This window comes from Lissotriton vulgaris, chromosome 11, assembly GCF_964263255.1.
Source record: "Lissotriton vulgaris chromosome 11, aLisVul1.2, whole genome shotgun sequence".
Taxonomy (NCBI): Eukaryota; Metazoa; Chordata; class Amphibia; order Caudata; family Salamandridae; genus Lissotriton; species Lissotriton vulgaris.
In genome coordinates, this window is record NC_141699.1 from 133,922,891 (window position 1) to 133,939,941 (window position 17,051).

Consider the following 17,051-nt stretch of genomic DNA (forward strand, 5'->3'; position numbering starts at 1 on the left):
CCACTCAATTCTACATTTTGAAATTCTTCAAGTAGAGGGCAGCGATCATTTCCCATTATTGTTAGAAATGTTGGTAAATAAGGCTCCGCCAAGACAGAAGGTGTTGAACGTCGAGGTCGAATATCCGAAGCGACTTACAACTCGGATAAGTGAAAAACATCTAAACAAACTGAAGGACTTTCAGTTAGTAGCTGATTTAGAAAACCTAGTAATGGGGGAAGAGCTATCCTGGTATGAGGAAATGATAAGACAACTTGTAGAATGCCTTAGAATAAACATTAAACGGGGGAAGCATAGTTTGACAACGAAACTCCCATTACATGCTACTAATAACCCATGGTTTGATGCAGATTGCCGCAAAGCAAAGGCTGCTATTAGAAAGAGTGAAAGAAGCCTTAGGCGCAGTTACAATGAATTAGAACATCAAACCCTTAAGAAACAAAGGATAAAATATAAGGCATCAATTAGAGACAAAAAAAGATCTTTTAAAGAAAATTGCTGGAAGAGTCTATTAGTGGCAATTGAAGAAAAAAATGTCAAAGGCTTCTGGAAATTGATACAGGAATGTACAGGGAAAATATCAGGGTCCATGCAATGTTCTGTTCCAGAGGACAAGTGGGTAATTTACCTTGAGGAGATCTATGGCAACTGGCCAAGGAGGGAGGCAATATAACCATCTAGTTGGCCAGGAGTGAGGGAAGAAGTAATGGAGCAGTTCTCCCTAGGTCACATCAAAATCGTGATAGCGACCTTAAATTTAACACGAGCTGCTGGCCCAGACAATTTACCCGCCATTATTATAAAAACAAATATAGATTACTGGGCCAATTTGTTTGCAAAGACGTTCTTAAGAATACTAAAAACAGGAACATTACCAGATAGCTGGAAAGGGGCTATCATTAGACCCATACACAAAAAAGGTGATGTAAACTCCCCCAAAAACTACCGCCTGATAAATCTCTTGGACATTGGGGAAAAAGTGTTCTCTAAAATTATTTTGGGGTTGCTGAAAGATTGGGCTGAAGAAAATGGTATAGTACCTCCTGAACAGGGGGGTTTTAAAGAAGGTCATTCAACTGTGGATCATTGCTTTGCCCTCTGGGCGGTAGCGCGGAAGTCCATAGAGCAAAGGGGTAACCTGTTTTCCTGCTTTGTGGACTTCCGTGCAGCATTTGATCTTGTAAGCAAGGAGCAACTATGGTCTACCTTGAAAGGCTATAAATTATATGCAGACCTGTTAGCCCTTATCCAGGCCTTGCATACAGACAACTGGGCCCAGGTAGTCCTGGATGTGGAGGGTGGATTATCTGGTAGGATCCAGATTGGAAATGGCCTTAGGCAGGGGTGCGTATTAGCCCCGTTGCTCTTTTCTTTGTTTATAGCGGACCTACCCCAGATCCTAAAAGAGGTTAGAGGGGCGAGTCCAAAGTTAGGGGGTAACCATATATCCTGTCTGCTTTATGCAGACGATCTGGTGATCATGGACCAGACGGAGATAGGTTTGCAGAGGAAACTAGATATGTTCCATAAATACTGCCTAAATAAAAAATTGGTAGTAAATATGGAAAAGACTAAAATCCTATGTTTCGGCAAAAGTAAGACCCGGTTCCCTTGGTATTTGGGTACGGAACTTCTTGAGAGAGTATTGGAATATAGATATTTGGGTGTATGGTTCACGAGTAACCTGAATTGGACCACCCATCTGGAGGCTTTAAAAATTAGGGCAGCAGCTTCTATAAAGGGCTTAAAAAGGTTTAATAGCTTTTACGGAGATTTGTCAGACGGGCCGGTTATTAAGGCCTATCTGGCAATGGTCCCCGCGCAATTCCTATATGGATCAGAGGTTCTCCTCCTCAGTGGGAAAAAAGGTTGGGATAAAGAGGAGGGTATGATCCTGAAAAGCTTATTCTCGTTACCTAAATCAGCTATGGTACAGGCAGCAAGATTGGAGATCGGAGTCACTTCCTGGGCAATTACAACCAGGATGGCACTAATACGGTTTTGGCAGCGTCTGGAGATAGGGGAGGCGCCCAGAAAAATATCACAGTGGTGTAGAGAGGAAATTACCTCCAGTGAGTTATCATGGGCTAAAGAAGTCAGACTCTCATTAAAGGAAGCTTATGGGAAGTTAGGAATAGAACTAGATGCCCAGTTAGGACACACCAATATAGGCAAAAAAGAACTACGGTCGTTGGGAGCGGATGTGTCCCGTACTTGTGATCACGAGTACCTTCGGCAAAAAATATCAGTGTCCCATATGATCCAAGTATGGAATTCAGAAGATCATCCTTACCCGTACTTGGATAGGTTGCCGAATCAGAAATTAAGAAGAGAGGTTTTAAAACTGAGAATGGGTGTAAACCCCTGTTATGTAAATACCAGGGTTAAAAACCTCATGATTAATAGTAATGGTAATTGCACATGTACATTAGGCTCCACCTGTGACATTACTCATGTTTTATTAGACTGCAGGAGGACCCTTGATATACGTAAGGAGATTTTAGGCCCGTTATTCAAAAATTACAGGATTACGAATAGGAAGCAGGCTGCAGAGCTCCTGGTGGGGATGGGAAACCTGGATATAGCCTGCGCCTTGGGGAAATACATGATTCGAGTTAGGGAGCTCCTCCAGAATACAGAGTTATAGGCATATGTTATCGAGACTGTACTCTAATGTATGTATTATGTTTGGAAGGTCTAGTCAGATATGTTTTCTCATGTGTTTTTAACATCTCAGGAGGATACTGTTAGAAATAATGTTGCCAGGGTTATCCTCCGGGAAATGACTGAATTGCAATTTTATAAATTTTAACTCGTGTTTTTATAAAGTTTATAAATGTATAGTGTATACTTTTATGGTTGTAATAACTCAAATAAAGTTTTAATGACTGACTGACTGACTGAGTTCCAACTCAACTGAAACGCGTTCCCCAAAGTTCCCTGCATCGTATACTGGAGACTACAGAATGACGGGCAGTGAGCGTTCTCGAGAGTGGCAAACAGGTCCACCCGAGGAGTCCCTCACGTCCAAAAGACGTGACGAACTACCTCTGGATGAAGCCTCCACTCGTGGTCGGCTGAGAACTGCCGACTGAGGCTGTCTGCACGTACGTTCAGAACTCTTTCCAAATGATTTGCCGTCAGACAAATCAGACAAATCTGATGATCCTGAACCCAGGACCAGAGACGCAGAGCCTCTCTGCAGAGACAATGCGACCCCACTCCTCCCTGTTTGTTGACATACCACATTGCGGTAATGTTGTCTGTTAGGACTTGAACTGACTGACCGCGAAAAGAAGGGAGGAAGGCTTTGAGCGCTAAACATATCGCCCGCAACTCTAGAAGGTTGATATGAAACAACCTTTCCTCTGGAAACCAAAGACACTTGATATCCAGGTCCCCCAGATCAGCACCCCACCCTAAGGTGGATGCATCCGTTATCACTGTGGCCACCGATGGAGGCAGATGAAAGGGCTTTCCTTGAGACAGATTGCCTTCCACACTCCACCAAGATAGATCCGCTGCAGCTTCTCTGGAGAGCCTCACTGAATCCCTGAGATCTCCATTGTTCTGATACCACTGTCTGCGGAGACACCACTGGAGTGCCCTTATGTGCCAGCGTGCATGGTTGACCAACAGAATACAGGAAACTATCAGACCGAGCAGACGAAGGACCTTCAGAAATGGAACAGCTGCTCCAAGGAATCATTTCCTGTATGTCGAGAATCCTTTGTGAAGGAGGGAATGCCTGACACACAGTGGTATCCAGTACCGCACCTATGAACAGGTTGCGCTGAGAAGGTACCAGGTGAGACTTGGGCACATTTATCGAGAAACCCAACCTGTACAACAACTGAGTTGTAACCTGCAGATGATTGAGAACCTTCCCTGGAGACTCTGCTTTGATCAGCCAGTCGTTCAGATAAGGGAATACTGGTATCCCCGACCTTCTGAGATGGGCTGCCACCATCGCCATCACCTTGGTGAAGACTCGAGGTGCAGTAGGAAGACCAAACGGAAGAACCGCAAACTGGTAATGTTGCGATCCTACCGTAAAACGGAGATACTTCCTGTGTGACTTCAGGATTGGGATGTGGAAATACGCATCCTGCACGTCGATCGACACCATCCAGTCCTCTTGTTGCAGCGCTTGAAGAACCTGCGCAAGGGTGAGCATCTTCAACTTCTCTTGTTTCAAAAAGAGGCTCAAGATCCTGAGGTCCAGGATCGAACGAAGCCTGCCATCCTTCTTGGGTATCAAGAAATACCGGGAGAAGCATCCCTGACCCCTTTCCTGCTCTGGGACCACCTCTATTGCACCTTTTCTCAGTAACGTCAGGACTTCCTCCTGCAGGAGAAGTAGGTGGTCTTTCGTGCAGAATCCTTGACAAGGAGGGTGATTTGGGGGAAATTCCCGAAAGGGAAGAGCATACCCATTTTCTACAAGATTGAGAACCCAAAGGTCTGATGTGACCGATTCCCAATCTTGTAGAAAATGAGTAAGCCGACCCCCTACAGGACCAACATGATCCGGAAAGGGGGATCTAGGGCTGCTTTGCTGTGGCATGAGGAGGGTAGGAAGAGGAAGAGGAGGAGGAGGAGGAGACTTGATGACCTCTTCCACAGGAAATGTTTCTGCCTCTGTAAGATTTATACAGGGTATTCTGTTGCTGCTGCTGTTGCTGTGGCTGCTTGTATGAACGAAAGGACGATCTTCCAAAACTTCTGAATCTTTTGTTCGAGGAACCTCTGGATTGTATGCCTAGAGACCTAGCCGTCGCCTTACTCTCCTTGAACCTTTCCAAGGATGCATTTGCCTTCTTTCTAAATAGGCCGGAACCATTGAAAGGGAGATCTATTAAAGTAGCCTGTACATCAGGTGAAAATTCAGATGTTCTCAGCCAAGCAGCCCTCCTAGTGGCAACAGATGACCCCATGACTCTTGCCAGAGTCTGCCGTATCCAATCCGCTCTGGATCACCTGGCGAGCAGCATCTTGCGTACCCGCAAGAACCTCACTGAAGTTCTTCCTGTCCTCCTCAGGTATTTTTGGCACCAACTGCTTCGCAGAGTCCATCAGAGTGTGAATACAACGCCCTAAAGGGCATGTGGGATTTGTGGATTTGAGGGCTATACTAACAGAAGAGAAAACTTTTTTCGTTGTCTGGTCCAGTCTCTTTGACTCTTTGTCACCAGGCACCTGAGGAAAGGCACCAGTAGATTTTTTGGAGCAGGCCGCCTAAACTAACAAACTCTCAGGAGACAGATGTGTTGACAAGAAGTCCAGATCCCCAGGAGCCACCCTATACCTCCTTGCAATAGCCCTTGAAACTGTAGGAGACGAAAAAGGCTTACGCCACACTTCCATTACTGGCTCTGTGATTGCCTCATTAAAAGGTTGCATAGCTCCACCACTGAAGAGGGAGAATGGACAACCTCCCTGGCTCTTCTCTCAGGCACATCACTGAGCTGCTTCATCTCTACTAATTGACTGTCGCGCTTTGTTCCTTCCTATAGCGCCATGAAGCCTCCGGGCGTACGAGCGCTCAATAAATGCTGATTAACATTAACATTAACATTAACATTAAAATGTTAGATTTAAGCTCTGCAGTCTTATTTATTTATTTATTTATTTCAATTTATATAGCGCGTTATCACCCCAAGGTCTCTAAGCGCTTGTACAGAGAAAAGAGAGAAACCGACTTCTACAGAAAAAACTAGCTACTTTACAACCCTCCCCATGCTTCCCAGAAAAGAATAGTTTTTAACATTCGACGGAAAGGCAATAGATTGGGCTCCTTACTGAGATTAGTTGGTAGTTTATTCCACGCTGCAGGAAGTAAAGTGGAAAAAGCACGCCCTCCCACAGTGGATAGGCGGAAGCGTGGATTAACCAGGAGAGTGGCATCAGAGGACCGTAGCACCCTACCAGGAACATAGCTAGATAATCTAGTTTTGATGTAACTGGGCGCATTCCCGTAGAGTGCCTTGTGTGTGATACATAGTCCTTTAAACAATTCCCTCTGTCTAACAGGGAGCCAGTGTAACTGACGCAGGAGAGGTGAAGCATGTGTTTTCCTTGGCTTCTTAAAAATCAATCTCGCTGCATCGTTCATTACTGTCTGAAGCCTCGTAAGTTGTTGCTTGGGCATCCCTATATACAGCACTTTGCCTAGTCCAGTCGTCCCAAAATTATAGCTGACACCGCACTCTTAAAGTGGAAAACGACAACAGTTGGGCGATCTTGCAGAGCTGTCTCAGGAGACCAACACACGTGCCTACCACTACCGAAACCTGTTTCTTCATAGATAGGGTGCTATCAATATGGATACCCAGGCTTTTCACCACGGTTGCTGGCTCCGGCATCCTGCCCAACTCTGTGGGCCAAAACCCGTCATTCCAGGGGCTGCCAAAAGTGGCTATAGGCAGCACCTCTGTTTTGTCCGGGTTAATCTTCAGGGAGTTTGCGGACGTCCAATTTACCGTCGGCAGTTCCAAGTCTAACAATTCCGCAGCTTTTCTAATAACCATGTGATATTGTGCTACATCCTTTGATGGAACATCAGGAGCAGAGGAAAGCTGCCACTCCGGGGATAACTCCAAGCCACTTGCTTCTTTAAGCTCATCAAACAAGTCATCGGTATCTTGCAACTCTCCTTCCTCCATTTCCTCTGCTCGGTACCTCTGCTTTTCCAGCAACCTTTGAGCCTCTCGCCTAGACCTCATTCTAGGGATCGGCGTCGAAGGAGCCATAATCGACTCCGACGGAGCCGGCGCCGGTGCCGTGATCGGATCCAGAGGAACAACTGAAGCGTACAAAGTCGAGTCGGGACCGGAGCCGGTGATGATGGAATCGGTGTCGAGAGAAATGCCAAGAAGGCGTAGCCGGCATAAAGGGCATAAACGGCGCCGGAGCAGATTTCTGAGGGACGCCCAGATTAAAGGCCATTGGACCCATGGGACCAGCTGGTGCTCCAGAGGGGTACATGGCTCTTGAAAAGACCTCATACATTGCATTGAGATAATGCGTCCGGTTTTGGCCCGGGGCTGGAAAATGTGGATAAGTCCCCAGATTCTGCTCTTGCCGAGGCACAGCAGGTAACGGGTCAATCGGATTCGATGGAAGATGCACCGGAGTCGAAGACTCTTCAGGCAAAGGAGCTTCTTCCTCCTCTCAAGGTGGAGAGTGTGTTGGCGTCGGGGATGGATTTGACGCCGGAGACTGCTCCGAAGACTCCAAAGGAGAAGGCTCACCTTCAGGATTCGGTGCAATAGGTGAAGGAGACACATAGTCTTTCCGATTTTCTTTCTGCAAACATATTTTATTGATTTTCATTGCAGCAAGCAGATATTCACCATCACATTAATCAAACATCCCTCTCCCCATCAAAGTGATGCCTGCAAGCTCAGTTACATGTCCATGTTACTGCCAAATAATGTTCATGTCTTATGTTCCCCATGCTTTACAGTAAGGAATCATGGCATATTACCTTTCAACTTACATGTCAGACAACCGACATTGTTTACCTATTACATCTTATTAAACGAACACCTAAGACCTCCCCCGTTTCCCCAACCCCCCTTCCTCTCACCGGTGTGTTCCAACTATTCACAACATTTCAGTGTTTATTGCTTGTGTTGACAGAAAGTCAGGATGCACGTTTTTTGTAATGGGTGTTCCAGTTACCTCATCCCGCCTCATCTCACTATTCCCTGTTGTCCTCAGTCGATTGGTTTATTAGCATCTGAACCAGTTCTTCCCATGCCCTTGCCACGTCCAGCGCCAGTTCATTATTCTGGCGTCGCACCTGCTGGAAACGAATGCCCCCCTCACCACTAGCCCACTTAAGCAACGCAGCCCTCCACCTTTTACTGCTAGGACCTTCCTTCGCCTTCCAGCGCATCGTAACTTCCCTTTTCGCCAGCACCAGTCCCATATCTATAAACTTACTTCTAACCTTCATCCTGGAGGTGTGAGGGAACCAGTGTAATATGCATGTAGCCATATCAAAGGCCAACTGGTGCTCCGTGACCAAATGTAATAGGTCCCCTACTTCCCCCCCAATAGCTCCCTAAGTTCGGGCACCCCCACAACATATGTTCCAAGTCTGCTCCCACTGTAGTGCACCTAGGACACATCACATCCCCAGCATTATAATATTCCATGATTTTACCAGGTGTCAAATACACCCTATGTACTATAAAGAAATGCACTAGTTGGAAACGTGCATTCCTGGTGCCCTTCCACGCCCTACACATAGTCTTTCCGATGTCTACGTTTTGGTGACTTCGACTTCGGATCCGACTCTGTCTCTGAATGACATCAAGACCCGTGCTTCTCCTTCTTATGCTTCTTCTTGGATCGAGAAGCATGCCCCGAAGACGACCTCGAAGCCGACCTCAACCTCGAGCGGGACCTCGACCTTTACCTACCTTTCTTCCCCTTCAACTTCGCAACAAGCAGCTTTGCCTATCTTTCTCGAAGTGCCTTTGGGTTCATCTTCTTAAAACAGGGGCATCCTTGTGTGTCATGGACGTCGTGGTCCGACGACAAGCACCACACGCAGTCTTCATCCGGATCCGTAATGGACATCAACTTTCTGCACTCCCCACAAGGCTTGAACCCAGATTTCCTCGAAGACATTTTGAAGGAAACAAGAAATTACCCGAAAAAGACAACAGTAACAAAGTTACAAATGAGCTACTGAGGATCCCAAGAAAATCCTTTAGTGTCGACGACGCAGAAAAAAGGAAACTGATGTCATCACGCCGACTGAGTCCTATTATGGATTCAGTGACGTCAGCAGAGTCGCCCGCGATGCCGTGCTTCTGTGACGTCGTCCACGTCGGCGTGAGGAGCTACAAAATAATTTTCCGAATGTTGCTGGTGCAGGAGATATTCACAAGGTGAGGAATCGACTGGCAGATGTATCCATCAGAATGTAGTATTTCGGTGACCCCCTGACACCAGGAACTCGGATAAATCTTCCTGAAAGAAGGACAAAGAAGAGCTGAAAATGTGAGAACTGTGGACCAGCACCAAACTTGGCAAAAACCCTGCAAGGCTGCTGCTGGCCCAATAATCAGAAAGACTGACTTGTCCAGAAGCAGAACAGCCTCCCCAAATGCTTGGAGGTCGTCCCAGTACTTCAGCGAGGAGGCAATACCTCCCTTGGAGTGGAGGAGCCACTTCCCTGCACCAGCAGACACCGACCCCTTCTGCCCGGTCAACTGTTTTGACAACCATTGGTTCCACTGAGGAAGCTACTGACCAGAAAGAGGTCACCAAGTGTCCAAGAGGTCAGCCCTGTCGATTCATCCAGCCTTCAAGCGGGGCATCTCTGCACCAATACCGGTGGTAATGGAGCCAGTAGCAAGCACCAAGGTTTGTTTATCTTCAATCGAACACTACTGCCGCCTAAACTTACCTGCATGTCGAGGGACTTCGAGGGAGGTCAGTGCCACATCAAAAGTGGCCCTGCTGTGTTTCTTTTCCTTCTTCTGTAGGTACCCAAGTACCTTGAGAGCCTCTAGCTCAATGAGTTGCCGAACAAAACACCTCTGCACCTAAGCTCCCCAGCATGGGCTCAAGTAAACACACCTGGTCCTGAGACCCTCAAGAGACGAGCCTACCCTTGGGTTATGCAGAACCAGTCCACAGTCCTCACTTGCATTTTTTTCTTATAGGTACACTTCCCATTGTCTTTAGTGTGTAGCTGTCGAGGCTATGGTCATGTGTTTCTTGCATGGCCCATTGTAGTTTTCCCTATGTTAGCCTAATTGTACACCTTGTAGGCCTAATTTTCCTTTGCACACCATACTATATAAACATGCTTGCCTTTGTGCCACATTGTACTTTCACATGGAACCTGCATATGTTTTCGCGTTCTGTTCTTTTCCTAGGATTAAGTCTCAGCACCACCGTCATGGTCAAACAACAATGCCCCTTGTTATTCTTTCTGGCCAGGCACTAGCACCTAGACATAACGCAGCTGTTGTTTATGCATGCACATGTCCTATCATATAGATGAGTACATGAGCCACAAACAGACACATGGAATGAGAGTTCTGAGACAAGAGCACCTCTTCCGCTGAGATGTAGAGCATCCATCAGTGTATTCTAAGGTAGGGGGTCTATCAGTAATCCCAGAGATCTTTCATATAATCAATTAGCTTTAGTAGCAAGAGAGAAGGTGGATTAGGTCACTCTGTCCTATAAAATGACAGCGCTTTTCATGGTATATGCATATATGCGTATACTGCAGTTCAGAGCACGATAGTTTGAATACATATTCAAAACTTTCTTCACGTCTTCGTTTCTTTGTGTCTCCTGCTTATCTCAATGTGGACAAGTACGAGAGAGCAAAAGGTTGTGCCCTGTTACTGCAATCCCTGAGAGGGTCGAGCGTGTTGTGGGGGTGCCAATTCACTTGTTTCTTTGGTAAGGTTAGGAGGCCAAGTGAAGCACTATAGCTAATCAGACCCAGACTCAAGGAGACGGAGGTGGTCTGGTGACTCAGTATCTACATACTGATGATCTGTGGTTTCAAGCATAGTTCTGCTTCCAGAGCAGAATCCCTGCAACATTACCACAGCATATAGCACCTCTGCACCAAGACACCCCAGGGCAGCTAAACATGAACTGCTGGTGCTTTCCTCGACCTTGATCCCAAAGTATCTTAAGTCCACATGAACAGTCCTGTAAGTTATCTTCGAGTGTACCCATGCAGTGAATGTTTCTCCATAGGATAACATTACCACGCTCGAGGCCCATGCCTCAAATCTGACAGCTATGATTTACTACTGTTTTTCCTGTAAAAATTGAAAACGTCTAAAGTACTTACCTGATCCCAATGATTTTGGTGTCTAAAATGAGATAAAAATCTGTGTTGTTTTTCTAAATTGGTCTTGAGTGCGTGTCTCATTTATTGACTTTGTGTCTACAACAAATGCTTAACACTACCCTCTCACAAGTATAAACTGCTCGCGCACACTACCACAAAGAGAGCATTTGGGATTACTAAATTAAGCCCTGTAAGTCAATAAGGGGCCTCATTTTATTGCATTATATAAAAGGCCATCTTTTTATAGTATGTTCTAGGGGTGTTCGAAAAATCCGGAATTTTAAGATGCTGAATTGCTGTTTAATTTCATGCCAAATTCTCCCTAAAGTATTGATAGCCTTCAGTTTGACCACTGTTAATACTTTTAAATCACCACATTTCTCAGTAGGATAGTGGTCATAAAAGTTAAATAAATTCTCAACTGAATATCCAGAGAATGCATTAGTTAGATAAAATGACTGCAAACGTCTAACCATACTATGACGATAATATAATTTTCAGTCCGGAAACGTCCATTCACCTCTACTATTAGACAGCTTGAGTCTTTTAATAGTTCGGAATGCTACTTTGTCACATGATATGAACCTCAAAACAACAGAGTTAAATTCCTAAATATGTTATCAGTATGTACGATGTCAGTGTTCTAAAAAAGTGCAAATATTTAGGCAGAATATTTATTTTTATTAGATTCATTCTGCTAACTGATGTGACTGATGATAGTGGTAGGCTCTTGCATCTTTTAATGGGGTCTGAATGGATTGAAGTAAACTTGAAGATCTGTATTTGAAACATAGCTCTATTTTTGAAGCAACCATAACCCTCAGGTATCATGCCTTTTGATCAACAACGCAGTCTTGTGAATCATGGTGACACAGGATATTCTGAAGAAGAACAGTCAGTTGTGCAAAATGGTGTAAAAAGTGTCAAACAGGAACTCAACAAGACATCAAACTAAAATAATTTGCTACTTCTACTAATAAAGATAAGTGCTGTTCCAACCAATTAAGGAAAATAACTTGCCTTCAATTTGCTGTATTGTTTGTTGAATATGATTGAGGAACTTCTGCATGTTCATTAAAAACTCATCTCTGATTAGCTGAATGCTGCGAACTTCGACGTTAAGATCTTTTGGGCTAATAATATTCAAATAATCATGATCTGACGATTGATCTTTTTCAGGTACTAAAGGTTCTACATTTTTGTGTTGATTGTAGGACAATGAAGGCATAAAGATCTGCAAAACAAATAGGTTAATAGATTATGTAGTACAGGATATAAACGCATTGAACACAAAACACTCTGTGGCCAACAGCCAAAAATATAGGCAATCGCTCCATCAACAACCACCTCTGAGCACTTGTTTTCAGGTTTCAATGTCTTCAGAGCTACTTGCCCTGAGTTTCTAAGTATATTACATAGATGAGGAAGATCATGAGCACTGGTGTGCCCTGCACCTCTAGCTCCCTTATTGAATACTTTTACCTACTAGGTATCACTGCATTGCTAAAAGGTGCTGCAGACAGTAAATCCATCACTTGTTCACCAGATTCTTCACCAGTTTTCCCGACCGAAGTAAGTGGGTGAATGCTCTAAACAGTTGCTGAAAGTTACTATTTAATGGTTTCTTTAGAGATAGCACTTGAATGCATTGTTCAACAATGGTTATACATTTATTATATATACAGTCCAGAGGGTTGTTTTTTTCTAAAGGAAAGACATGTCAAGCTTTATGTATGAACAGAATAAGAAGCTCACTGCTTGTAATAGCAACTGACTTGAATTCTGGAATGTTGTGAATGGTATTTTATGAATTCATTTCTTAAAGACTTTGCCAGGATATGGGTATATCAGCCAGAACAATGTAGTGTCACTAATGGGTTAACATATTCCAATTGTATTATTCTTCCGTGCTTTCCAGACATTAGACATGACCTTCAGCTTTTGGTTCATTAGTTAACTAGCTCATTTCTAGAATGGAGCTATGCACAAGGGATAATCTCTAATGAGACCAGGGTGGACTAGGCAAACAAAAAAATGCAATGGTGACACATTAACATCACTAATCACCATACCAGCTTTCAGAACAACAGATGACTATGGCACGAAAGGATGCAAAATACACTATCTTCTATATAAATAAAAATGTAAATCTTCGTTTGTTTAAAAACGCAAATCTTCGAAAGTTCTTCACCGATTGCTTTGAAATTTTGACACAACGTTGGATTCGAATAGGGGGGTGTTCTTATATACACTTTTATATACACAACGTTGGATTCCAATACGCGCGTGTCGAATACGCGTGTGTATTTAATCGAAAGCCCGAACGGGCACATAAAAATGTCAATGTTCGTTTGTTCAAAATCTTAAGTCTCCAAAAGTTCTTCACCAATTGTTTTGAAATTTTGACACAACGTTGGATTCGATTAAGCACGTGTTTATATATACACAACGTTGGATTCGTATAGGCGTGTGTCCAATACGCGTGTGTTTTTAATCGAAAGGCGGAACAGACCCTATCGGTTTGGTTGCTGTGCAACAACTACAAGGGACTCATAGACAATAGTCTAAATATATTAGGATGGACAGTTGGTGTCAGGATGGCAGACCGGGAAGTGGGTGGAGGGAGGGGGGGGAGGAGTTGGTTCACTTTGCAACATTAAGAAAGGACGCATAGAGACAATAGTCTACATATATTAGGATGGACAGTTTGTTGTCAGGATGGCAGACCGGGAAGTGGGTGGAGGGAGGAAGAGGAGTTGGTTCACTTTGCAACATTAGCACGTGTTTATATATACACAACGTTGGATTCGATTACGCGCATGTCCAATACCGTGTGTTTTTAATCGAAAGGCCAAACAGACCCTATCAATTTGGTTGCTGCGCAACAACTACAAGGGAAGCAAAGAGACAATAGTCTACATATATTAGGATGGACAGTTAGTGTCAGGATGGCAGACCGGGAAGTGGGTGGAGGGAGGGGGGAGGAGTTGGGTCACTTTGTAACATTAAGAAAGGACGCATAGAGACAATAGTCTACATATATTAGGATGGACAGTTGGTGTCAGGATGGCAGACCGGGAAGTGGGTGGAGGGAGCGGGGAGGAGTTGGTTCACGTTTTAACTTCAGCGCGTGTTTATATATACACAACGTTGGATTTGAATACGCGTGTGTACAATACGTGCATGTTTTTAATCGAAAGACCGAACAGACCCTATCGATTTGCTTGCTGCACAACAACTACAAGGGACGCATAGAGACAATAGTCACAAAAACATATTGTGTACCCATAAGCATTGTGAAAATAAACATATTAGAAACGTGCGCTTACTCTTTTCTTTCTCTTCCATTTAACAAGACTGAGCAACAGCAACGTGTGGCCGGGTACAGCTAGTGTTACATATTGAAAGACTGGAGAAAATACCTTTTACCATTTCTGAGGTAGCATCCTAGGATTGGATAATCCATGGGTACATTACACTACCAATCTCGACGTTCCATTGTCAGTACTGTCTACAACACCGGCAAGTGGGAAGATATGAAACGTTGCATGAAGGGTTCATACATGAGCATTTGGAGCTTACTTTCAAATCCCGGTATCGAAATAACAATACTGAAGTTTTTCTCTGCAGTTTTGACTGAGAATACTTTGAGTCGGTCCCTAGTATGCAAAGATGTTTCATTGCAGGGAGCATGTAATGCGTCCGTTGCAAACTTGTCTTGCTACTTGAAAGGCACTTCAGCAGCCGTGATAAGTTAAAATTTTAGATTACTCTTGAATGGGAGTTACCTGATGTGTAACAGTCAAGTTTGCTGTGGAATGAAACCAGGGGTTACCTATGTGGGGACCGTGTCTTACATTGTAACTTGTTCTACACAAGTCTTGTTTCCACCTGCCCATACAGTTAGAGAGGATACACTATGGCCTTTAATGAATCTTAGCAATGTGCATTTTAACGCCCTGAACTAACTGAAAGCCTTATTATTTCCAAAAGATGTGGCATTACCTTCGGCCAAGGAGACATTTGATCTTCAGGAGGCATTCCTCTTCTGAGATGTAGGCACTACTCCACATCAATTTCCCAAGATATTTTGGGGAACTGGTACATTGTATTTTTAACATGTCTAGTACGACTGGATTAGCTAGGTTTTTCATCAGAAGCATAGGCTCCGGGCTGCCCAGCATCTTCCAGACTGTGTTTGGATTTATTCCATCTTTTATCCACTCCATCCTCGGAAGCTTCTTTAGAGGTCTTCCACTGGTCCTGCTGTGAACGCATGGTGCGTTGCTTTGAGAACTGGATGAGCACTGGTTCCTGTCATTCTGGCCTGTATGGCTTCATTGCATGGAGCATGTGTTCCGCTATCTCCTGTGCACTTACAAGTGTCCACAGGACTTGTGCTTGGAGTCACAATTGGTTCAACCTTGGGACATATACGTACTCATGGACCCACTGAAGGCCCATTTGTACAGTTGACCCTTGAGGATTCCACTGTGGCTGGCCACGTTCTACGAGCCTCCCTGGGTTGCCTCCATGCCTGGTGGTTTGGGTCTTGGCTCTGTCTCGACTGAACACCAATTGGCTGTTTTCACTCCCGCAGTGGATGTTGTGGAGGGGAGGGTGGGGGGGATGGGGGAAACGTACTTGCTCTATCAACCTGCTCTGAGGTGTGTCTCTGGGATTCTAATCTGCGGACACTGGGAACAGAAATGTTTCAACTACCACTCGGTACATGTAAACATCTGGCTCATCCGTGTGGTATGAACTTTTTATTCGGCCTAATTTTAACTTCCAAATTTCTTTTAAATTGCCATACATTTTATAGCTTACAATACTATTACATTTTAGTGATAGGATTTATTAGCTTTAGATATCTTCTTAACCAACTTATATCTGAGGAGTGGGTGTCATAACTCCCAGTTAGGACTAGTAGGAAGCGTTGTCATTTTTACATGTATACAGATCTTTTTTTAAAGTTGCCTTTGCTTTTTCACATCAACTTTTGACATGCATTTGCATTTGTGACACTTGGGTTCTTTTCCTGGAAACACTGACCTTGCTTACACAAATAAACTTTGTGGGAACACTATCATAACACCATGGCATTATGTGCAAGGCCTGCACGTACGTTGTGTAAATGCGTTTGTTATATACCCAGTTCGCGACCAAGACGGGGTCCTACATTTTTCCCTACCAGTTAATGGGGTTGTATCCTCCAGTATGGGGTTTCTTGGCAGAACATCCACCTATACCTAGACATGTTGGTTAGGGTTTTGCATAGTAGGAGTACGCAGGATTATTATATTATTTTATATGCTTAAATACATATGTTGTCTCAGCATTGGTGGTGGAACTTTTCATTCTGTTTAATGTCCTAACGGTTATTATAACTTTCATCTGCTTTGGTCTATTGATCATTGCAGTACATATTTTCTATACAAGAAACACTTTGTGTATTCTTTATATATTTCTCTGAGCAAATGAGCACACAAGTGTATGAGTGTAAAGGTTCTAGGTCTGTCACCACGGTTCCTGAAGAAATAAGGTTGTCATGTTCGTGGTTGCAAGAACTGTTTGCTCCGTGTCTAGGTACGAGGTTTATGGTGGCACTGTGAGCTACCTAGTCTTTGGGACAACATATCCTGAGAGGGTGAACGGAATCAGTCTGACACCATCCCTAAGTTTATGTTGTGCGCAAAAGCGCAGTTCCTACTGATTAAGGGAAACTACATGACAAGCGGACTCAAGCAACACATACAGCCATTACTCATTCCGCCAGAAACATCCTGAACCTAGTTTTTACCTCATTCAACAAACTCAATATCAACACACTCGCATCCATCACCTAGACTGACCAAGCCGTGGTCAGTTTCAGAATCAACATCCCCCATCATAGAAGTACTACCACGACAAGCCAAGTTCCCTGATGCTGAAACAACAGAGGCGGAATGGTCTTCCACTCTACATAACAACCAACCAAAGCTCACAGGCCACCTCGCAAGCGACATCAAGAACTTTGAAAACTGGATCGCCACCGGTGCCAATACCCTGGCCCCTCCGAAACAAAGTCAACTAGCATGAACACAAATGCAGGCAACCTGTACATGGAAGAACGCAGAAGGAACAAACTGCACTGCAAGAAACGAGAACGGAGGTAGAAAACAAGCCAGGAAGAATTGGACAAGGACGCATTCAACTCCATCATGAG

At 44.3% G+C, this 17,051-nt stretch overlaps 1 protein-coding gene across 1 annotated transcript in view; it reads right to left on the reverse strand.

Annotated features, from left to right (window-relative positions):
• DNAH10 (dynein axonemal heavy chain 10) overlaps window positions 1–17,051 on the reverse strand; it is a 1,963,751-nt gene that overhangs the window by 1,764,863 nt on the left and 181,837 nt on the right. Inside the window, exon 6 of the mRNA XM_086942901.1 lies at window positions 11,864–12,077. Within this exon, the coding sequence (XP_086799027.1) occupies window positions 11,864–12,077 (214 nt within the window). The remainder of the gene's footprint in view (window positions 1–11,863; window positions 12,078–17,051) is intronic.